The sequence below is a fragment of the Electrophorus electricus genome, chromosome 9 (genome assembly GCF_013358815.1).
Source record: "Electrophorus electricus isolate fEleEle1 chromosome 9, fEleEle1.pri, whole genome shotgun sequence".
Classification (NCBI taxonomy): Eukaryota; Metazoa; Chordata; class Actinopteri; order Gymnotiformes; family Gymnotidae; genus Electrophorus; species Electrophorus electricus.
Window position 1 is genome coordinate 5078376 of NC_049543.1, and position 24380 is coordinate 5102755.

General features: G+C 40.3%; 2 protein-coding genes across 2 annotated transcripts; both read left to right on the forward strand.

Moving 5' to 3' along the window:
• The first annotated feature begins 23 nt into the window (after nt 1–23).
• Nucleotides 24–8091, forward strand: imp4 (IMP U3 small nucleolar ribonucleoprotein 4). Its single transcript, XM_027010615.2, has 9 exons — nt 24–404; nt 1546–1654; nt 1788–1871; nt 3073–3182; nt 3306–3438; nt 3558–3712; nt 6143–6237; nt 6463–6536; nt 6912–8091. Exons 1-9 carry the CDS (start codon nt 402–404, stop codon nt 7022–7024), a joined length of 876 nt encoding a protein of 291 aa, XP_026866416.1. The 5' UTR covers nt 24–401; the 3' UTR covers nt 7025–8091.
• Nucleotides 8092–8134: 43 nt separating this feature from the next.
• On the forward strand, nt 8135–13346 carry hscb (HscB mitochondrial iron-sulfur cluster cochaperone). Its single transcript, XM_027010609.2, has 6 exons — nt 8135–8570; nt 10771–10867; nt 12052–12141; nt 12437–12581; nt 12904–12951; nt 13124–13346. The coding sequence occupies exons 1-6, from the start codon at nt 8233–8235 to the stop codon at nt 13216–13218; spliced, it is 813 nt and encodes a 270-aa protein (XP_026866410.2). The 5' UTR covers nt 8135–8232; the 3' UTR covers nt 13219–13346.
• Nucleotides 13347–24380: the final 11034 nt, after the last annotated feature.

The following is a 24380-nucleotide window of genomic DNA, read 5'->3' on the forward strand; positions in this document are numbered from 1 at the left end:
AAATGTGTACTTTTATCTTATTCCAGTCTGTGAAGCCCATGACATTACTTCTTACTAAAGAAACGTGTTGAACACATCATGTTTTTAATGCATTTTTCGTTTTTATTTTCTTCTTGTTTTAAGTGTTATTTTTCCTTTAGACTCTTTTGTGGCAGTATTTGCACCTATTTACATATATGTACACTGTCAACAAGTTTGTATATTTAATCAAAAAGCAACTGGACATATTTATTAGGTTATAGGACATGGTTGTTCAGTACGTTCATTACTTTTATTTTGACAATATTGTAACGTGTTCTTCGAGGTTGGGTTCCAATAGGAAGCCGTGTTAGTGGATGGTTCTTCGGATGCTGTTGTCATCTGTGTAGCACATGTGAATGATCTGAAAAAATACCTACAAAATGGTATGTTGAATATTTTTGGTTTTAACTAACGTACATCATGTTTAATTCATCAAGGCTTCTAGTTTACTTACAAACTATACAGTCATTTTTGGAATGTTAGATATCTTATTGCCTTTATAACGCCACACGAGCAAGAGAGGAGTTGATAACCTAGCTAGCTAAATATATATTCAGAGTTAGTTAATCGCTAGCTGTTTTGCGAGCTTTGCGAGTTTTGACTCAGAAGCAATAAGTTACATTCTCATTTTAGTCAAAGATGAAGTATGTTTGTTGTTTCGCAAACTCGCATGTGAAACCGTAAATGCTTAGAGATACCTAGCTAACATAGCTAAGCAAGCTTCTCTGTTTCCGCTTAGAGTTCAGTCTTCAAAATCTTACAAATTGTCAGTTGTATTAAATGCTCTCCACCACGTTCGCTGCAATCAGCTCTACTGGCAGTAGAAATAATCATGTTTCAAATTGCTTTACATTTTAAATCATTTTACTATCTAAATAGCGGCGCTAAAATGACGAATTTCTAAATGCCCTAATACTTTACCATTCTGGTAGAGGTGATAATTATCAAGGTAGGCGTTTTCAACATGCGAAGGAATGGTTAATGTTTTTATGCAGACTTTACACTTGCCTCATTAAAAACGTATTGCGCAGGTGAAAAAAAATCTAACGTTTCGCTGTTATAAAGTGGCAAATTTAATGCATAAAGTGTAGTAAGTATGCAAACAAAAATGCTCCGTGGCCTTATGTGGAATCTCTTATTATCCGCTACAGAAAGTTCTGTTCGAGTGCCAGCACAATCTAAGTGTGTAGTCCACTACAAAGATGTCTAAGATGCATATCTCTCACTCATTCCGGCTATTGGAGTAGTTGCAGGAAAATTTGTCACTTGTCACTGATCATTTTTGTCATTCTCTGACGCAGAATGGCTGCTGTATTTCCAGCACGCAGAGCTCAAACTGTCACCTGAAAAATCTGATACCTGGTTTTCCAGATTCAGCCCAGTACTGGAATAAATTGCTCATGTAACGCTTCATTTAAAGCTTGTTATAATGCTTAATAACACCTGAGCAGGCTTAATCTTTGCCCACGTAAATCAGCTAATTTGAACGGAATGTGTGTGTGTGTGTGTGTGTGTGTGTGACAGCTGCGACGTGAAGTTCGGCTCAGGAAGGAGTATCTGTACAGGAAGGCCCAGGAGGACCGGCTGCGCTCCATAGAGGAGAAGAAACAAAGGGTCAAATCCGCATTAGACGGTGCGGCAGTGACTTTGCCCCTGTGCTCCCCACGTGCATATCGGAAAAGCCTAACAGCGCTGGCCTCATTTTTCTCCTGTTTGAGATGTTACTTGGGTTGAGGTTTGACTTTCTGCTCTGCTCCCCCCCCCAGAGAATCGTCTTCTGCCCACGGAGGTTCGCAAAGAGGCCTTGCAGCTGCAGAAGCTTTTAGAGTTTGATGATGACGGTGGAGAAGGTAACTCTTCATTTTACAGATTGCACTCTGCTGAAGAAACTTAAGTTTTCAGTGATTTCCACAAAGGGAGTAAGGACGTGGCCATTTGATTATTGGTATTCTGGAGTGAAAAAGGGCTTTAAAATTGGGCCATCACCACCATAATGTTTATGTGGTGAATGATGTTGTTTTCTTGTCTTAGCAGCTGCTACTTTTACCACAGCTGTTTCAATTTGATTACATTTTAAGTGGGTACTTGAGTCATTACCTTTTAGGTCTGTGGTGGCACTCTGCTGATTTCCAAAGTGCTGACATGAATTAAACATGTTCCTTTGTCGCCCAAATAAAAACGGCTTTGTGAAGTGTGCAGTTGCTGTCAGTACCTTCTGTTAAACCAAATGAAACTTTTAATATCAATGTCAAAGTAAACGTGTGCAGAGGCACAAAAATGTCTCTGCTGCGGGTTGCTAAATTATACATCTCTGTCAGCAGCAGACATTGTGTGTGTGCGCGCGCACATGTCCCTGCGTCTTTCTAAAAACTCAAGGACTTGTTATAGGGATCAGACAGCACAATAGACAGACATAAGTACATAGGCTACATTAAAAAATTTAAAGGGGGAGAAGCCAGAAGGAGAGGGGGCCTATGAGTGGTCCAAGATGAACGTGTGTGTGTTTGTGTGTGTGTGTGTGTGTGTGGTGGGGTTTAAATCTGCTCTGATGAATTTGAAGATGTTATGTGTGGGGAGAGAAGTGAAGTGATGAGAAGACCAGCAGAAGAAGAATGCAGGGGTCAGGGTGGAGGGAGGGGGACAGGACTCAAGGTCAGAGCGGTAGGAGGGGGTCAATCCATGGATGGCCTCGTGGGTGACAAGGAGTACCTTATTGTCTTTGGGAGTCTATATGGGAAGCCAGTGAAGATTTTTGAGAAGGGCTGATATGGCCAAGGGATGGGGAAGAGTGATAATACAAGTATCAGAATACTGAACTAATTGCAGTTTTTGGAGTAATTTTGAGGAAATACCAGGAAGGATGAAACTGCAATAGTCAAGCCGGTAAGTAAGCAGAATAAGCACGTATTTCAGTATTGGACAGGTCATATTCAGCACACCTGTTCCACAACAAAACGTGCAAGCTGGAAGAGACTAAACAGGGCCTCCAATGCAGGGATATCTGTAAGGGAGTGTTGGGTGTTAACAGTGTTCTCCTTCTCTTTGAATCAGGCGTTAGCTCCCATATAGATGATGAGTATAAGTGGGCCGGAGTTGAAGACCCCAAAATCCTGGTCACAACTTCCAGAGATCCAAGCTCGAGACTCAAGATGTTTGCCAAGGTGTGCTGAATAAGTAATTAACTGGATATCTCTTTACGCTGTTTATGGTCTTACAGCTCTGCATGTTAACAGTGGTTAGTGGTTAGTGTAGTATCACTATAACTCCCCACTGTGTTTACACAGGAAGTGAAGCTTATGTTCCCTGGGGCCCAGCGCATGAACAGAGGAAACCATGAAGTTAGCATGCTAGTTCATGCCTGCAAGGCCAATGATGTCACGGACCTGGTGATAGTGCACGAGACCAGGGGACAACCTGGTAGGAGACTCCATCAGCACTGCTGAGTGTATGGGCACCTGGGAGGTCTGGTGCCTGCACCGATCTCTTCAGCGCCGTGATGTCTTGAGTCCCGCATCGAATGCTGCTTCTTCCCCCAGATGGCTTGGTGGTGTGCCACCTCCCTTTCGGACCCACCGCCTACTTCACTCTGTACAACGTGGTGATGAGGCATGATGTCCCGGACATCGGAACCATGTCTGAGGCCTTCCCTCACCTCGTCTTTCACAACTTCACCTCGCGTCTGGGCCGGCGGGTGAGTCTCTGCTATGTCCAGACACAAACAGCAAGACATGCACCAGCCATCTTGTGGCAGACGATTTAAGACGCGTTCAAAGGGATGCACATCTGGTTTGATATTAAAATCACTTTTTTTTTTTTTTTTTCTTTCTGGATATGAGAATTAAAATGAAACCTTGAGAAAACTGATTGATGCACACCATAACTACGCATGATAAAATTTGTCCACAATTTTGCATTTCCTTTAGAAGGAAAAATAGTATAACTGCCCCTGTAATGAATTTTACCCTTTTACACTAGAGAACTGTAAAAGAATGACGATAGCGATACCACTGCACAAACAGTAGGTTAGAACCTCGTCTATGGTGAAGCTGAGAAAACAAGGAAGGAAGTTGTAACACAGTGAAGGAAAGGGGAAATAGGAGAAGTGTGTCACACAACACACAAATGTGACAAGGGTGTCAAAGCGAACTAAATTTGCGTCTGAGCATAAACAAAACTCAATCGCTAGCTCCAACCAACGGAAATGGTTGCCAGACCCTATGTGTCACTTAGTTATCAGTTTATTTTATATATATATATATATATATATATATATATATATATATATATATATATATGGTGAATGTTAGCTAGCTGGTTTGCTTGCTTGCTTGTTTGTTTGTTTTGAAGCCTATTTAACAGCTAAAGCACTGCAGAGATTACTCCAGCCCTAATCTAACACACATGCTGTTGCCAGCTAGTGTGAGATAGGCATGTTAAACAGGAATCAAGGCAAAAATGCCTTGATGGTGCGACAGCACCATCTACTGGACATAAATAACAATGTTTTAATATGGTTTAAAGCTGCATTCGGTAAGAATGGGAAGAGGACTTCGTTTAAAAATTTAGATGAGTACAATTACAAGGCCCCTCCATCTTCCTCCTCACTGTGCCCCAGCCTCAACTTCAAAGCCCCTCCCCACAGTGTGAAATGTAAATATTGCTGGCCAACAAACAAGCACAAATAAGTCTTGTATACATGAGAAGTCTACAATGTCTTTTTGGTAAAATGGCTAACACACTTATTTAAATGCTTAAGTGTTAGTTTGATGACAGAAACTGTCATGAATAGTGCTAAATAAAAGGTAAAAGGTTCTCATTTGTGAGAACATTTAGTTATGAAGGGGCAGGCACACACACATATATCAAATAGATTCTCAGCAACATACAAATAAAGCAACAATAAACAGTAGCCTTAGCATCAGAAACAAGTTAAATGTTAGGCTGACTGTAACATCACAGCGAAATTAGAATGCACTACGTGTGTTCCACAAGTCGAATAAAAAAATACATCATACAGGGAGTAATTAGCTCACTGTCAAGTAGAAATGTGGCTAAATTGGTTTTGAATCTTTCCACATCCTCTAGCTCTTTCCACCTCTGAAATTATTTATCCTTGTTTTATCTCGGGCTTGGTCTAAGATTTTCTTTTTAGCTCGTATTTCTTCATTTGTCATCATCTGTTTACTTCTCGCTGTTGTGTATGGTGGTGTGGGCGGGTTTTTTGCTGATGGTTGTTTATCCACCATTGCGTTTGCAGAGCTCCTGAAGCCACTCGCTGATGGCTCTTGACTGAGTGAGAGCATGTGTGTATGCTAGCAGTGATTGACATTGTCAGACACGCCTCCTGGCTCGGATCGCTCATTTTGATTCACTGTGGATTCTTGCAAATGGCATTAGGAGGAGTAGGAGCACCTAGGGTGATTTCCAAAAAAAATCCCTGCCCCCCAAGTTTATCTGTCTCATGTACTACTGTCAGGACATAGTGACAGTTTTAGCAAATATTAGTGCTATTTTTCTAAGTATTACCTACTGCTGATTTAAAGGAACAATAAGTCATTTTTCCAATTATTTGTCACATGAAAAAGAAATTATACACTTAGTGGCCTGGATGTTTGAGATTCTGTACTAAATCTGTTTTAAACAAGGCCTTCTCCAAGTGGGGCACCAGCTTTATGGAGCATAAACGTTTTCATTTGAGGACTACAATGCAATTTGATTCTTCATCTCATGTCAGCTGTACTTTTATAATCCCTTTAATAAATATTATTTGCTACCTTTTGGTGGTAAAAATGATGTATTGCTCCTTTAAGTGCCTATGGTGCATATACCAATGTGGGTAGTAATACAAAATTTGGTGTCATAACTAATTTTGTTAAATACGAGGTTAGTCTTAAAGACATTACTGAAGCACAAACAGCAACATTGTAATGAAGGCAGTTAGCCTTTAAACATTTTAAAACCAGAACTACTGAACCAAATGAACCAATATGACAAGGGGAGAACATTCTAGAGCACTCCAGCACTCACTAATCCATCATTTAGGTTTCCTGCTGTCTATAGGTGAATATTAGTACACTGTGGTGGTCTTGCATCTAAAGGTATTGGTGATTCTGTTACACAGGTGTGCAGCATCTTAAAATACCTGTTTCCTGTACCCAAAGAGGACAGCAAAAGGGTAATCACATTTGCCAATAAGGATGACTTCATTTCTTTTAGGTGATTTTCTGTACTTATTCACTTTAATGTTCAAATTCTATATTAATCTTTTTTTTCAGTTCTGAAAATATCCTTCCTTGGGTATTAATTTATGGAGATTAATTTGAAAATGTAGTTATTGTCTGATGTAAACATTTTCCTTTTTATAAAATTATGCAACCTCCTAATGAGTGCAATTTATTTTGATCTTTTAAACTGGTACTTAAAATATTTAAATATTTACAGGCACCACACTTACAAGAAGACTGACCACAAGAACATAGAATTAACAGAAGTTGGACCAAGGTTTGAAATGAAATGTAAGTGACTCCTTATTCCTCTGTAAAAATTACACAGCTCCACTAATTTAACCCAGCTTCACTTTTTGAAGTAAAACCTGTTTGATGGTAGTACAACAAGAATCCAGGTTTGTGTTAATGGCCACTTGTGTGTTCAGTAGATCTTTGCGCCTCATTCATTGCTATATAATCTACATTGAAGCTATAATGTTACACAGTAGCTGTAAAGTTATACAACTTGACCAACATCTTCTTAGCAAGCCTTAGTAGATCCCCCCCCCCACCCCTTGTGTGTTTGTTTTGGTTGGTGTTTCTATAACACTGGCTTGTGCACAAGTCCTAATGTAGATCTCCCGTTTGACACTCGTGGTTTTGTGTGTTCCGTCTTGTTCCCAGTGTATATGATCAAATTGGGCACCCTGGAGAACGAGAGCATTGCGGACGTGGAGTGGCGTCACCATGCGTACACGCGTACTGCCAAGAAGCGGAGGTTCCTGAGTGTGGAGTAGACATGTCCTGCTGTGGACATGGCGAGATGAACATGTGCCTTTGTCACCTGGCTGGTGCTTTTTTAAATTTTTGCTCAGTGAGAGTACAGTGCAGGGAGAAACTGTTTATTTGTTGTTTTTTTTAATCAAAACAAAAACAAGCACATGGATATTTTTAGGGTACACAGAATTGATGCCAATTTCTTGGTAGTGCTGGAAACCTGCAAAGGATTTACTTTACAGTCTTACCCTTAGGAAAGTTCTGATGGGTAATAGAGTTGACTCACTGAATGACATAAAAATAACCAGAACATAACCCTGTTCACAGCATAGTCTCTTTAGGACTGGGATTGATCACTGCACATACATAAAGGATATGCAGATCAAAGGACCAACACAGAGCCTGTGCTACTCACACACACACACTCAGTATTTATTCATATATTCTGATGTTCCTCTTAATCTTTTTGTCAGGACTTTGATGACATACATTGATCAGACATGGTGGTGCAAAAGCACAGAGTGCTTTGTAGTTGTCATGCTAAGCTATTGAATATTGTCAGTAACACTTAAACACCAAGCTTTGATAGTCACTGTTTTTGTTTTTGTTTTAAATAATGGACCATGTGTGTGTTCTGCTACTGAAAGTAACAATAAAAGAAATACCATAAGACTCTAAGGTAAATGGACAGTAAAGGCTTTTTTGTCATTTGGCTTTTTTGGCTTCAATGGCTTCTGCTCTGTCAGCCAATGTCATTTCAGCACAATGGAGTATGCAGTTAACTGATGTGCATTCTGAGAGAATTTTGAGGTATTTGTAACACATTCATGATCAATATTTCATCAGACTTCATTCTGCCAGTCGGACTGACTTGCCTTCATTCTAAAATGAATTCAACACTCAGAGAAATGTGGACTGAGTTATTTTTTTTTATTTTCGCTGTAGGTTGATAGCTGGTCTATGCAGTGTTAAGGTTACACTTTAATTCAAACTTTCCTACTCGGGTTTTGTTCAACGTGAACCTTTTTTTATTGAGCTGTTGACATTGTGTAAGTTTCCAACTGCCGTCACTAATAAAAAAACTAGACCTCTGATTAAAGCCTTTATTTTGACGTCGTTCTTCCAACTCGTAACCGGAAGTACTATTTCAAACTAACGGCCATAGCTAAACTGCAAGTATTTAACGCTGCTCTCTACCATCCATGTGTGTTACTGTGCTCTAAGAAACATGCAGACGCTGAACAGCTTGCGGGCACTGTGCTGGTCTCACAGACGTGATCCATGCCTACTAAATGTTTGTACCGCCTTGTATTCAAGTGCCGTTTCAGAAAAAACTTTCAACTTTTGCAGCAAAGACATGCGGCGCAACACTGGCGTTTGTGATTTTAAAGTACTTGAAGCCCACATGACCCTGCACTCCAAGAACTCTACGAGGAATTTCTGTACGTCTTCAACAGTAAGAAACTGTTGGAGTTGCGGCTCTTCTCGCCAGTTGTTCTTTTGCTCGTCTTGTAAAGTTATACAACCTCCTATTGAGAACGTTAATTATTTTGAGCTTTTCAACTGGTAAGTATCTAAATATCTGCCAGCGTTGTTGCTAAACGTGTCTGCTAAATGCTCCCAGGGGCTAGGGTCTATAAGCTATGTGTTGCATAAACATATTTGGGGGGCTAATTAACAGCTAGTTCGTGTTTAACGTGCACTTGCTACACCGTCCGATGGGTATTAGAACGCAAAGCCAACTAACCAGCGCGAATGCGTGGCTGCACCTGGTTGTGTAGCTATAGCGTTAGCTAGCATAGTCCTCTAGGTCAGGTGTTTTGTCGAGCCAGCGGACCGTTCAGTGCTGCGCATGCGCACGTCACCTTCGCTTCAGGTTTTGGATGCATTTTTAGACATAGCAATCATATTTGGTGTGGTGTTGTCGGTGTGTGTGCGGGATTTTTATTTTTTATTTTAATGTTCTGTGGAACAGTTTGTTTTGGAAGATTACGCAACTGAACGACAGTTCACACTAAACATGTACACAGGCAAACATGCATATCCCCGTCCCCAGTGCTCGAAGTGGGCCGACATTCATTGCCACTTCTACATTTTTGTCTTTAGCGTACCTCGACACTCAATCTCCACGTATTCCTTTTCTGTCCTTTCCATATCCGGTTCTGGGAGATGCCTATAGAGTGACCCTATGTAAACCTCTTCATTACAGATGGGTCACTACGTGACGCTCACCCGTTCCCCGCACTATCTACAAGTCTAGTACAAGTAGCTAACGTGAATAATAGTCTAAGTAATGTTAATGCTAAATAATAATGTTGGCCTGGCTCCAAAAGAACACGAAGAGAACGCTTGAGTCAGAAAAGTCAGCCAGACGTCCCAAAAACACCCAGACGTCATAATTTGACCCATGTATGACCTTTTGTACAGCTCTTCCTGTCCTTTTGGATGCCTTTTCTTTTTTTTTACAAATTACACACCCTGTGGGTCTACTGGGGCCTTACACTCTAAAGAATACTAACCTTTTGGGATGAAAGGTTACGATAATATTTGAGATTGGAAGGCAAATACTCTTTGAAAGGACTCGACATTTTCACAAACGAAATGTCATTATCTTTATCACTACACCATAGTTTGGGAGGAAGTGTTATAAATAGTTCTTTATATTCTTAAGTAACAGATGGGAGTCATTTGCTAGCCAGAATTTGTTGTGAGGAAGTTTGATGCAACAATGGTAAATAAACCCAGATCTCTTTTTAGTTTTATGTTGAGGATTCTGCCAATTTTCTGAGCTATGAATTTCCAGAATCTAGAGATGCATTTACATTCTCAAGTCATGAAAGTTTCCTTGTGCCACTCTTCTGCCGCACAGATAAGATACTACAGTCAATTCTATTCATTCTCACTGCCATGTAGTCACTGTATACATTTGTAAAGCCTTACTGTATTTGTAATATTAACTCGGCTTTATTTCATCTATTATTATTGTAGTAGTAGTTGTTGTTGTTGTTGTTGTTGTTTGAACCAAGTGCAGTGTTATTTCCTTTGTTGAGAATCCATAAGTGTACACGGAGATCAAAATCGCCCGAAGTAGTTAGATTTTAGCTATGTAGGCCCGACATACTTTACGTACATTTCAACAAGGTTAGACAAATCCTCAGAACACTGGCCCTTAGGGTCATCTGCTCATGTGAGTCTCCAGACACTGCAGTTGGGATTAGAGGAGGCTGTGGAAGGTTGCTCAATGAGAACTGATGAATCTTTGCTTCGATATGTAACCTCAAAGTTGTTAAAATGTTGAAAGATGGAGGGATTTTACAGACGAAAACTGAGAAGCTTGCGGTAAACACTTTTATATATAGATATATAATAATTTTATACACACTCCTCTGGCCTTTTGGGTCCTTGTGGTTCATGATTTACAAACTCAGTAAGCTCTTAAAGTTCAGTGACTTTATATGTATGGTGCTGTACAGTGTGTTTTTCGCAGGCCCTGTTGTGTTTTTAAAAACACAAGAGCCATACAATACATTCAGTTTGTTGAAATGCGTGCTGTGTGGCCATGATTAGCTGCTTAGCATAGCAACATTGATTTCCTGGGTAGTTTTGTTTGGGTTGTTTGACAGACTAGATAGTCCTGGGAATGGATTACTGGCTGAACAGTCCAGGTGTTGGCTTTAGCTACAGTTTGGCCCAACCAGACACTAGTTTTCAACATCTGCCTTGTGCAACCTGTAACTTTTTTTTTTTTTTTGCTTTTCTCAACTAGTGATCAGACATTTGCGTTGGACACTCAGAAACTGCAGCAGCGGTATCTTGAGCTTCAGAAATCCCTACATCCTGACAACTTCAGCCTGAAGTCCTTGGTACTTATCTTTTCAAGCATTGCTATGACTTTTACTCCATGACTTTAACCCAGATTAAACAGAACACTAGTGACCTCTAGTGGCGCCATGGTAGGCTGCAGAGAACTCAGAACATTTTATTTTTTTTGTTGAGCGAAATGTTTTATTTATTAAGACAACACACTTTGGAGCTAAATTTATAGCAATTCATCATTTCCATGAACACTACAGAACCTGTATATAATTTGCATTTACAAACTCTTCAGTACAGGAAGATTCAAACTTGCAGAATCTGCAAGCGACAGTCATAAATATCTGTATGCAGTTCCAAATTTTGCAGCGTCCACATTAGCACTTCCAAAAGCATCACATTAAATGGTACTGGTGTTAATTTGATGCTTATTCCTTTTAGAATATTAGTCTGCTTACATATGTCAGAGGCGTGTATTTCAAGCCAATCTGCACTAAGCTGTGAAGACAGTTTTGTTGCACTGTTGGTGTCCCAGATCTCCTGTTTTAGTGTCCTAATTCCAGTTGCTTTCTATATATGCAGAGTGTGCAGGTCAGCACTTTGTTTTTTTTTTCCAATTTATTTATTTATTTATTTTTTAGAAACAACAAAAAACCTAACAGCAAAGCCAGTGCAGTCTTCCTACAAGACTGGGGGGTATGCTTTTTAACGGCAACATTCCCGTGCCTCGATGTGGATTCTCTGGGGCTTGCCAAGCCTGACGGCTGAAAAGCCTTCTAGCACCAACCCCCCGCCCCAATGCTTTCCTCTTATTCTGCCTGTCACCTGCACAGCTCTGTACTCCCTGAGACAGCTAACTAACATTCAGTACCTCTGCTGTTATCCAAACCTTCAGAATTTGAGGAGGGGTAAAAAGAAAATGCAATTATCGACGTTGCCAAGGATTCCTGAATGGAGAAGGTGGCTGCACGCCATAGGGACTGTTGCAAAACAAAGTCATGTTCATTTACTGTGATGCTTGGGATTGACTGACTGTAGGTAAATCACATTCTGTGAATGGTAAAGTGTGAAATTATAACAGAAAATTGCTTTTCATGAGTTCACTGTTGACATTCTGTATGTGTTGACCATGTGGCTTGACTTTTTTATGTGGCAGTATGTTGCCAGCTAAGAAGGTGAACACAATGAGCAGGAGGGCAGTAATTTGGGCAGGTTTTGTGATTCTTTGTTTCAGACAGAACAAGGATATTCTGAACTGCAATCAGCCTTGGTAAACAAAGCCTATAGTACTCTTCAGAAACCTGTTACACGTGCTGTCTACATGGTAAGAGGACCAGCCTTTAATTTCATATAAGCCTTCTCCTATGTATTTAGCACTGACGAGCTTTGTGCTGTGTCCATGCACTTATTTACAGTGCTATAAATGGGAAATCTTAGTACGGCACCCTCCTGTAGTTACTGCTGAACTCATCTGTTAGTCAGGGATTTCGTATGGCTGGGTTTTAATAACGAAATCGTAGAAGCCAAAGGTTATTAAATGGTGAACAGGCAGTTGAATAAAGGCTTTAGCTCCCACCTGCTCCTCAGATACAACTTGTTTCCTGCGTGATCACCCTCAGCTACAGCTGCAAGGAGTTCATCTTGAGGAGGGCACAGACTCCATGGTCAGCCCTGCCTTTCTCCTAGAGGTCATGAAGGTCAACGAGAAGCTGTGGGAGACCCAAAGCCGTGAAGAGGTCGCTTCCATAGGCCAATCGGTGCGAGGTGAGTAGGAAACCAACAACTGTTGCTGCATGGCACATTAGAACCAGCTAGTGAACATTGCTTCCTCATGTATCATAGACCTTGTTCATTTGACTTCTTAAGGCCTGAAGTATTTTTACAGAAATGCCCAAGGCTGTTTAAGATTTTTTTTAAAAATCTGTTTTGATGTCCTTATTTTTGTAGGCTGGGTTATTCAATTGCACAAGTTGCACGCGCTCTTTGCACGTTGGAAGCCTTGACTCACTGCTTCCGTGTCCGTTTCTTAGCGCAAGGACACGCAGTTCTGCTGTAAATAACCACCATCCTTTCTCTCCGTCTCCAGAGGCGTTGAAGGACCTGAATGAACAGATAAATGCGGCGCTGAACAAAGGTATCTCTTCATTTCACCCCAACCCCCCTTCCACCCAAATTTGACACTGGCTTTGCCAAGGCTGCTGCTAAAGGAGGGAGCAAGCGAAGGTCTCGCATGTTTTCTTGACACGCTGTGGAAAGATGGTTATTTATTTATTTTTTGTGACAATCTCACGACTTTTTTTCCGCAGGGGACTTGCAGTCAGCCAAAGAGCTCCTGGCTCGAATGAAATACTTCAGCAATCTTGAGGAGAAGGTAAAAGAGCAACTGACGGAGAGCTTGTGAGGGGGCGTCGAAGGACTGTTATCGCACACTTCCTTCTTCATACACAAAGCATGGTGGGATTTCAGTTTAAATTTCATGTCGTTTTAAACTTGAACATGCATTATATTAAAACATATTTTTTAAAAGTGCATTATTCTCCTCCTCTTCTTCAAAAAAACAAAAAACTCCTGCTGTAATGGAGCCAAACATGAAATTCAGTCACACTGCTTGACATGCCTGACTGAATTAAGGTTGTATGGAACTGTGTTCCATCTGGTAAATGCCATTTAATATACCATTGACCCCATCTGTAGATGTTATCTACATATATGCCTTGTGTATTTTAGCTCTTTTGTTTTAAACTTGGATGCACAAAAATGTCACCGAATCTTGCTGGCTCACAGCCTTACAAAAAAAAAGATCCCTCTTAGTTAAGCTTTCACTCTTGCAGTTTTCTGTCTTCCCTTTGCAGTGTCTGTGATAAATGCGTCTTATTGTACTATAATGTAAACTGATTCATTGGCTGTAATTGGAGCAAGTTTTGCTAGATTGTGTCATTACTCTGGACAACCAGTTAAACATCGCGCTCTTATTAGATACCGCTTTAGCAAAATGGCTTTATTGCGCCAGTTTGTACTGCCGCTTAGGGTGGGGAATAAACTAAATTATGTAATAATCCATTTACTTGATTCAGGATTTATGACCGTGTTTGTGATTGTGAATGTTTGTGTTCCAGTGTTAAGGCAGAGAAGCAAGGTTTTTGTGTGTGTGTGTGTGTGTGTGTGTGTGTGTGTGTGTGTGTGTGTGTGTGTGTGTGTGTGCATTTTCCTGCATATGTGTGGGTACACTGGAATACCTCACTCAAGCTGTAGAGGGAACCATGTTGCCTGAAAATGATGCAGTAGAGATAATGGCAAACAGATGGTTGACCTTCTCACCGAAATGGATTTACATTTGCTTCTTAACACATATGACATGGAATAATATACATTATCAGAGTTAGACTGGTTTGAGCTTCTTTCATTTTAGAGCTGTGAAATTATTTTGCAAGAAATTGTGTTAACAAACATGGCCTCTAATAAGTGAACTGTTGTGTGGATTTTAAGCAAAATCAAATACTAAACTAGATTTTAACCTAGAAGTTAAGGTACATCACCAAACAAAAGAGTGGAGAATGAATTTGAAGGGGTGTGTTTCGCATTTACAAAAACAGCTTAGACAACAATGTGTTTTTGAATCCCAACAGAATTCATGTAATGCATCTCTAGCACTGCTTTGAGAACGTCTTGCAGTAATAAGACTTGACTGCTTGTTTATTAAGTCCCGAACAACAATGTCACGCACCCGAGTTTTTCCTCAGAGGAGACACCATTTCCTTAATACATGTAGATTGGCTTTGAATTAAACGTTGCCGGCCCACTGCGGGGAGAGAGATGGAGACTGGATGGAGACAGACGGAGGGAGGTAGAGGGATGTGGCCTATTTATTATTCATCCAATAATTGGGAGACATGTACCACCCTGCCAAATTAATGAGAAAAAGTGATTGACCAATCCTGACCGCCACCACAGTCTCCACGGAGACTTTGAAATTGAGTTTGAAGAAGAGCGAGAGCGTATGAGCGTGAATGAGAGTGTGAGAGAGGTGGGAAAAACGAGCTTCAAAAAAACACTGCATAGAGGAGAAATTGACTGGGGCTGCATAGAAGGACGCAGAGCAGGAAGTTGTGTTTGTAGATGGCAGTCCGCACGGTTAGGTTTCTCCTGCTGGCTCCATGCCATGACTTTAAGACCATGTTTATTTTCGGCGAAACATGATTACAATTGTGAAAGCAATTGTTTGACTATTATTATTGCATTGCACAACAGGCATTACTTTTGTATTCGTTACTGCCTTATGTGAGACTCAGTATACCATGTGTCATTAGCTACACCACAAACATGGGTGAAAGTTATCCAACCTGAATATTAAGTAGTTTTTCATCCCTGCCTGCCAACTTCAAATGTGAAAAAGCCTCAAGTAATGCAAAGTAAATAATAAAATCCATAACTATATAAATGTCAAACAGTGCCCAAACTACAGCACAGTACCATGACTAGCTTAGATAAAAGGGGCTCTCTTTATACCAAAGCTCCGGTCTTATAAATGTTAATTGGTGATTTATCCTCTGAATGTCACAGTGCTGCTCTTGTTTGAAGCTTGCCATTAATGGTTGTGGACATTATTATAACGTACATGAGTATTTGCTATTTTAAGGTCATAACAGTATATATAAAAAAATAAAATAACCTTTTTATGTATTGCATAAGTATAATGTATTAGTGTGGCTTCAGTGGTTGTAGCTGTATTTTCTTAGATGCCTATCGAGGATATGGATGCATGATTTAATCCTGGGATACAGCAATAGCCACCTTAATTGGAGGCACAGAAGTTTCAAAGCAACGTAAGCAGATAACAGATGCAGCTTGGGGAGTGTGTCTCCTCTTGGTTTTGAAACAGTATACTTTAGACTGACATTGTCCACAGATTTTAATTTGGCGCATTCTTTGTTCTTTATTAAGATCTGCTTTTGTATTTTTAAAACGAGACATCCATATCAGGAGAACTAGGTGGTGCTAGTGCGTTGCTGCATTTGCACATCGTATTGCTGCAGGCGTTCACCTCACTGCAGTACTTTTCTAAGCTTTTGATATGAGAACAGCAGGAGGAACTCTGGGAAATGAGACTCAGGCGGGACTGAATGCAGCGCAGGGCAGGACAGCATGTCTCAAGAATGACAGGTTCCATCACCCTTAGCATTCCAGGCTTTTGAGCTCTAAATTCTAATTCAAAAGTTCTTTTAGTGTGCCATCACCAGGCACTTGACTATCTTAGGAACTTCGCCAGTTAATTACCTGGGTGCAATATGTTGTATACGAATATTATATTTATTTATAGAACAGGTGCCCCACTCTGGTCCTGGAGATCTACTTCCTTGCATGGTTTAGTTCCAGCACCTGGCTCTATATTCAGATTTTCCTTAAGGCCTTTATTAACTGAATCAAAGTTGCTTAGGCAGCGTCTGAATTAAACTCTGCACGATGGTACATCTACCAGCCCAGAGCTGGGCACCTCTGGTTTACAGCAGGCCGAAGTCTCAAAGAAAGAAATGGAACTTGGTGAAGTCATTATGATTGTAATCACAACAAATTTTGTGCTTCTCTCTGAAAATACATAAATCCTTTAATTTTTAAAGGTGCTTTTTGTGCCTTCACACAGCTTTATTAACAATTATTCCAAAGCTGTCTACACCCAACAAAGCCCAGAGTGTGATCCAATTTGATGCTGGAAACACACTGTTCAAAAGCGAATTAATTGGCAGTGAAATTGCAACACGATGACAGAGATTGCAGTATTTGCGAAAGTATCAGATTACTGCAGACACAACAGGGAAGCATCTCATCCTATGTAATGTGTGTGGCCTTTGGGAATGCATTTCTAGATGTTAATGAAAGATTGGAAGAGCACTGAATTTCTAGCATATCAGATTATATATATATATATATAATATACCTACCTATCTCAGATATTGTTTTAGAACCAAGGAACAAGGAAGACTTTGAGACAGCATTCTGGTAAAAGCTTTTCTCTCAAGAATAGGTGGATAATCATTGTATTCTATGCCATGCTCAAGTGTTCTGATCTCTGTTCATACATGTTATTACCTCTGGATACGAAACAAACTGATTTATCATATTAAGGTCTATAATCCAATATGCCAACTGCAATAGATTTTTTTTAATTCAAATCCCACGAAACCTTTATTTCCATCTCCAGCACATACTCTTGTTACTCACAGTGAAGGCTCTTTCTTTGACTTTTTCAGAGATCCTTCCTTTACCTCTGCTTAATGACATGACTTGCAACTACAAATTTCTTGTTAGTTCACAAGATTCAGGCCTCTTGGTTCAGTTTGCTTCACTTTATTTCAGACTGCGGAACAGTATGTTCCACATTTGAGCCTTTTGTACTGTTACTGCACATAAACCAAATACACTAAGACACTGGACTATCTAAGGATACACATAGAGTACATGGAGTATATTAGACTTAAATAAGATAAACTATAGCAATTGTTCAATACATCTAAAATAGAACAGGTATAAAATGGAATATTGAATATGTGGACTGGTGTAGTCCAGTAAACTGAAATTACCACCTACGTGACAAAGTAGTGAGTGAGACAGATTACTTTCTCTACAGCAAACTCACATATCACGACCCATCTCACACATATGCAGCAATCTTTGGATCCTGGCTAGTCAGAGGCTAGAGATATCTGTATGAGATTAAGTTGTCTGCTTTTCTCAGGTGAGGACCAATTTTAATTGTTTAATTGAGTGTCAGTTCATAACCTTTAAGCTCCGAGCATACTGAATCCACATTCAACGCCAGTAAACCGTTGCAGTGCAGGACCTATGTGTTTCTGTCATAAGGTCTTTAGAACTTTCTCTTTCTGGATTATTTGTCTTGTCTGAACTTTCCAAAACCAACAACCCACCCTAAACTGTTCATGTTTGTTGGAGGACGCTCGGTCAGTGTGTTGTAGGTTTTAGAAGGACTGTGTTTACAGGAAAATGTAAGGTTGACAGGCCCTGGTTTTTAAATTGTTCATGTTTGAAGAAGAATGTTGGGCTTTAGGATACTGATTTAGCTTTATACTTACTGCTACTGTTAAGGGCTTCTCTCCATTCACAATGAGGTTTGTCTGTTACTAGCCATAGACTAAACAAATGTGGAAAACATTTGAGCTTTTTTGACCAACACAGGGGCTTGTTTGAGGGGGGTTATTCTTTAGCTGGACTTAAGGTACAGGTCATGGTATTCTTGTGAAAGACATGAGATTATGTCTGAAAATTTGAATTTCAAAGTTAGTAATTTATTTTGGAATGATCGAGTAAATTGTGTACTTGTGTGCACAGATACCTATGCGTGTTGCCAGTGACACCATGGGAAGCTACAGTTATCAAGGCAGTGTTGCTCAGTTCAGGTCTAATGACAAATCTAACTGAAGTGTTAACTATCCATGAAAGACAGAATCATGGAAGAATGGATATGGTAACACAGAAAGCTGACGGACAATACACTTGTATTGTCTTGTATCTCATCATCATGCACTGATAGTATTTATTTTGATCCTTCAGTCTGGATGGGTCTGCTTCGCTCACCCACACAACACATCTGATGCATGGGTTTGGAGCACTGTCTCTACAGCCTTCTGATGTGCAGGGCTGAGGGCCTACGACCTGGCAACCAATGGAAAACATTTTGATTTTTGCACAATCAATCAACGCATCCTCCACCCCCCCCCCACCCCCAGTGGACGGCGCCGGGATAATGATGCTCCTGCTTTTGTGTTCCCCTCACCTGCTTAGGCGATGCAACCTCTCTGACGGGCCTCCTGTTTCCATGGCAACCGCATCCTCTGCCAGCAACTTTGCCGAACAATAATCGCACACAAAAAAAGCCGATTATGGATTTTGTAGTCATCGCACCTTTATCGATCCTGCTCTTCTCTGAGACTGATAGGAGAGGATAAGAATGCAGACTAGATGGGACAGGGTGATTTCTTTTTAATCCTCACTGTGTGTGAAACAGAGAGGAAGAGAGAGAAAGAGAGAAATAGATGGTGGGTAATTTTATATCCATTCAAACTTTGATGCAGAACCTGCGTTTTAAAGAAAGCTACACTCTTTTACCTTGTCACTGTATCACTCACACCAACACACATTTTTTTTTGTATCCCTCTGGCTTCCTGTCCTTTTCTCTTTGTTTGCCTCTCACTCTAATTCACACACACACCCACAAGAAGAATATGATCATAGCAAAGCTTCCTATTGTGCTAAGGCCTCTGGTTGGAATTGAGCTGATGTATTACAGGACACATGGCTGAAGTGAAGGGAAAACATCTCTGGATATTTCTTGGCCTTACCACGGTTATTGCATTTGACAGGACACTGACCACATAACTCAATCCTGTCAGTCGCCAAATTGAAGGCCCTGCAGAAATGTGAATTGTGATTGACTTGTGTTGTCTGTGGCTAGTGGCTTATGAAATAGTACAACTATAGCCTGAAGTTATGGGCTGCCATATATATATATATATATATATATATATATATATATATATATATATATATATATATATATATATATATATATATAAAATCACATGCAATCCTGCATTTACAGTCGTGCCTATCACTATTTAAGAAAAAAATTAAAAATCTCACCATGTTGTATATGTCTCAGATGGCCCATCTGTCTTTGAACTCCCATCTGTAATTTGGCAAGAACTGATCTTTAGATTAATCCCCTGTCTGAGATGGCTGGAGGAAAGATCAAACCATGACAGATTAATGGGACTCTCCTCCCCTGTCTTTACGCCCCCTAACTCTGCAGTAATTGGACAGCATAAAAGGCTTACGTGGATTGTGTGTTATGCACTAAATGTAGTGATGGAGGGAAAGGCTAGGCAGTGGAGGGCTGAAGTCTGGACTCCAGCAAGCCCTGAGCCGCACTTGTCAGAGCACCAGGCTGCAGCAGCTGGCAAGCTCAATAGATCAGGCTCCCTTCACTCTGCGGTGTGCTCTTTGTGTCTGTGGAGTATATGTCCTTTTTCTTTGGTGGTGATGGTGAAGGTGGGGTGTTCTGTGAAGAATCATTGAGAATTACTCACCTTGAGGGATGAGGCTTCTCTGAAGAATTGTTTACAAAAAGGGTTTTTTGAGGACCCTCACTCGAGAGAAGAAGAAAAAGGTCTCAAAAGGGTCCTTCAAAGCACATCTTCATCTCTGTGAAGGCGTTTTTCACAGGGAGAAAGTTCTTTGTCCAGGACATAGATAAAACCTACAAGAAAAACAGTGAACAAACACTGCTGATGTTGTAATTCAGTCAAAGGAGAGATTATATAAAATATTTAACACTTTATTGAACATAACAGTTTTCCAGTTTTAAGCTTTTCCTTGGAAATACTCAGGATGTGTAATGGATGATTTTTCTTAAGACAGGTTCACCACAGCCATTTACCTCTTGGCACAGAGCAATGAACTAAGGTTTAATACTAATGATTATTGCAGGACAGCTGTAGTAACAGCTGCAAATTGCTATAATGTTTGCAGAAAGCTTTACACCACCATTAATGTGAATTGCACAAGAAAATTTTGCTACACAAAAACTGTCTAACAATATGTCTGCTTTTGCAAAGAATGGTATTAACTGAACTGAATGGACTGATTTTACATGAACGTCACTTCTCCGACTGAATAGAAACTAATGAAGCAATTACAGCTACAACCACTAAGGTGCTGCGATTAGAACTTCATCTTGTACAGACCAATTGTACCAAGGGTCTGTATAGCTACCACTGTAGAAGTACTCAATCAGCATGCTTTGGTGCTAATGTAATTGAGTTTCACTCAAGGTTGCTTGGTCTGTGGGGAGTTCCTACTGAAAAGTTGGTTTTGAGAGTTCAAGAGCTTGTGTTAAAGTAGTATCATTAGTTCCATTGTAGGCTGCATGAAAAGCCAGCCAGTCTGAGTGAACAGATGCCCCTGGCTATGGCGTGCACTCAGCACTTTGCAGGCCTGTTGCCCCATGTGCTTGTGGAATGAGGTTTATGGGGATGTGAGTAGCATGTTGAAGGAGAGGCTTGTTGAAAATGTAATTTTTCTCAACCAGATGGTTCTCTCTGGGCTCAAGGAGGGAACTTGATCCCCATGAGGAGGTGTTTATTCCCTTTGATTTTACCAAGAGTTAGTAGCATCTCAATCCAGCAGACGACTTGAGTCTACTCGAATAGATGCAGCTGCTTGAGTGTCTGCCGTACTACCACAGAAGCTGTACTTCTGAAGAAGCCAAGAGACATGTCAGGTAGGTGTGCTTTATGAGTGAAGGTGAGCTCCAGAGGTTTTGACTAGAAAAACACAGACATTTCCAAAGGCATGGCAGAGAGAGATCCTACAACACAGTAGTTATCTGATAAGAAAAAACGTTATATTATCCTTACATCATAAGAGTGGACAGGTGGCACTTCCTGTAATCCAGCAGTGATGGTAAAGTTTTCTCCAAAGCCTGAGATAAAGGTTCCTCCTTTATGTATTTGTCTAACTCATTAAGCCCCAGAAACATGTGATGATTGTAGGGAAAGCACCACCCCCTGCTCTCACAATAATAATGTTGTGAGAAAAAAAAACAGCTTCTGTTCTCTTTTTTGTGGGTCAGCATAATTCTGAACACATCTCTCATTAATATCTGCCAAACCAGGCCAGTGTTGTTTCAATATACCTGCAGGCAGATGCCAGTGTAATTGGGCTGCAATATGTTGTCTCCCCACCATACTGCCCCTAACCCCCCACCCCAACCCCCACCCATCTACTAAGCAGGGGTCCATAAGCCGGGTCCGTCAGCAGCTGCAGTGGGCAAGTCCACAACATGCCGCTCTGACGGAGGGGAAGTCATTTTTATTCGGTTAACTGGAGGCTTAAAGATGTGGAAGGCTTCATTAGCTCATGGACATGGTGGTGGTGGTAGAGCACTCCTCCCAAGTGCTTTTTCCGCTTGCTGCACCCGAGTTTGAGAATCCTGAGTGAGGTCTACTGCAGCCGATTTAAACTGCTACGTTAGGAGTTTGGTCAGAAACCTGACCAGGGTTCCTAAGAGCACAGCTGAATATCTTAGGTAAAGAGTATATGTAAGCCTGGTGGCCTGCTTTTTTTGTGAACATATTTATTCTCTTCGATGGTTCTGGAACAAGGAGAGCTATAAAACTACTGTCCTATCACAGTCTGTCGTCGATGGGAGACCCAGAGAACATAATAGACCCTGCTCTCCGGGTGGGAGGGATGGACTAGTTCCCCTCTTGCTGTCGATCAGACTGTTGGTAGCCAATTGTAGCTGCCTGTTAGATCATGACCTGTGTTACAGATAAAGGCCACTGCTGGAATGTGAACACTGTAATTGTGGTAATATATAATCCTGTGCTCCTTAGCTGGCCTGGCTTCATTTTACAGGCCGCGTAAATCACATGGCAATTTGAGCTCAGGCTGCAACAGACAGCGTCTGTCGCGTCACGCTAGAAAATTCACTACATTGTCCTGCGATTATTGGGATGGGTTTCCTTCCAAGTGTCTGGCCATTAGGCATTCGATCTGAGTTTACAAGGGGAATGGCCCCCTACTCAAGGTGAAGATTATACTACGAGATCCCAGATGCTCAAAATTACACAGTTAAATATTTATGAAGGCCGAACATCGCCTAGTTTCCAACAAGGCAGAGGGTTTAATTTCTAAGGAGAGAGCATGCAATTGCTTGGTCAGACATTCTTGCTCTCAGTCAAGTTTAAGATCCCTACAGGTACTTCACAGAAAATAATGGGAGCACTTAAAAAGGGCTGCTGTAGAAAATTAGGAAATCAACAAAAACAAGGAAGTGAAGTGTAAGACCTGCATTATGGATTCTGCATAAAGTACTTATAAAGTACTTAGATACACTATTATCAAAAAACAAAATGTAAATGAGTAGCTGTTCTGATAAGTGTCTAATACACCTCACAAATAATATCTTATAACCTTAAACTTGATCACTGGTATAGTGATGCTTTATTCCTGTGAAAGATACATTTAATATCATGACTCCAATTGGATATCATATTTGAATAAATATTTGTAGAGTGTATGTATCTGAACACATTAAGTCGTCATTACTGATGTTACAGTTGCTACATTTGTCTGAAGAATACATTTAATACCATCATTCTCCTATAAGTACAATTACGTAAGAAGTATTGTTTAAAAGATCCACACCGATTTTTTTTTTTTTATTTTTTATTTTTTTCCCCCCCCCACATGTTAAGGAAGTGGTCAGCGTGGAAGCGGACACTTGCAACGAAAAACCATACATATCTTCATACTATTCTTCTGCATTCTACAAAATGAAAGCAATAAAAGCATTATTGCAAGTTTTATTTTTAGATGCCCACATGAATGAAGTAAGGTAAGTCAAAATAAAGCATTTTTAGCATTTTAATGGAAAGGTTGTACAAAATCAAAAACTAAAAAGGGGAAATGGCTGATATATGGTTTTTCATTGGAAGGGCTCATTTATCAACACTTTTAATACTCTTGATACATTACATATGATTTGATAGGAACCTATGTATCTAGTATAACTGATGCCGTTAATTCATTTGGTGGTGCTTAGATGTCCATCTGCACTGTGAGTGGGTGACAGTGATGCTTGTCTACTAAAGGAATAATCTTTTAAAGGAATCAGATAATATTGGCAAGCTTGAATGACATATCAAGCTACTCACTTCATTGTCTCACTACTGATTAGCTTAAAAGAGCTTTGACAGTTTCTTTCCTATGAACCAATTTATTTCTGGAACAAATCCAAGCTAATCCAAAATGCCTTTTGCTTTTTGAATGTTTAACACACCTTAATTAACTGTAATAAGAGCACCCATTTTCTAGTAACTTAGAAGGGTGGACATGGTTTTTTACTTCACAATGTAACTGGATTACAAGCACTGTGTATTCCCAATGAGAGGTGTGTTTCTGAAGTCTGCGAGTTATTAGGTTAGACATGGCACCTGACAGAATAGGTAGCATCTGTTCCTGGAAGGAACTCTTATTGCTGCTCCATAGCCTCAAAATCAGGCTACTGTTGATGTTTCCTATGATGCGCCATTGTCAAGGTTGTGAGTCGGTAGTAATAAGATGGAAGTTCTTCAATTCTGCTGTGAAATGATTAGTCTAAAACTGTCCTATACACAGGACTATCATTTTGATTTACAATCTGTGCAAGTGAATTAAACAGAAACTGCCAAACGTATTTAAAGTGTGGTCTGTGGATTCATTGTGATTCTTTTATAGTGCAGTTAATCTCACATTTATTTCCATCTGTGTTACTTCATGAATTATGCTCCTTGAACAGGCACAAGATACAAACAGTATGCCTTTTAAAAATGTTTTGTGAAAATCTAAGATTTATTGGACTCTAACCTACTCTACTGGCTAGGATATATTCTGTGACTCAATGACTGTGACGTTTAACGGGTTAAGGAGGATGCGGGGACGAGGCACGTTAAACAGAACATACGTTTTAATAACAAGCACAACTCAACACACACACAAATACACCAC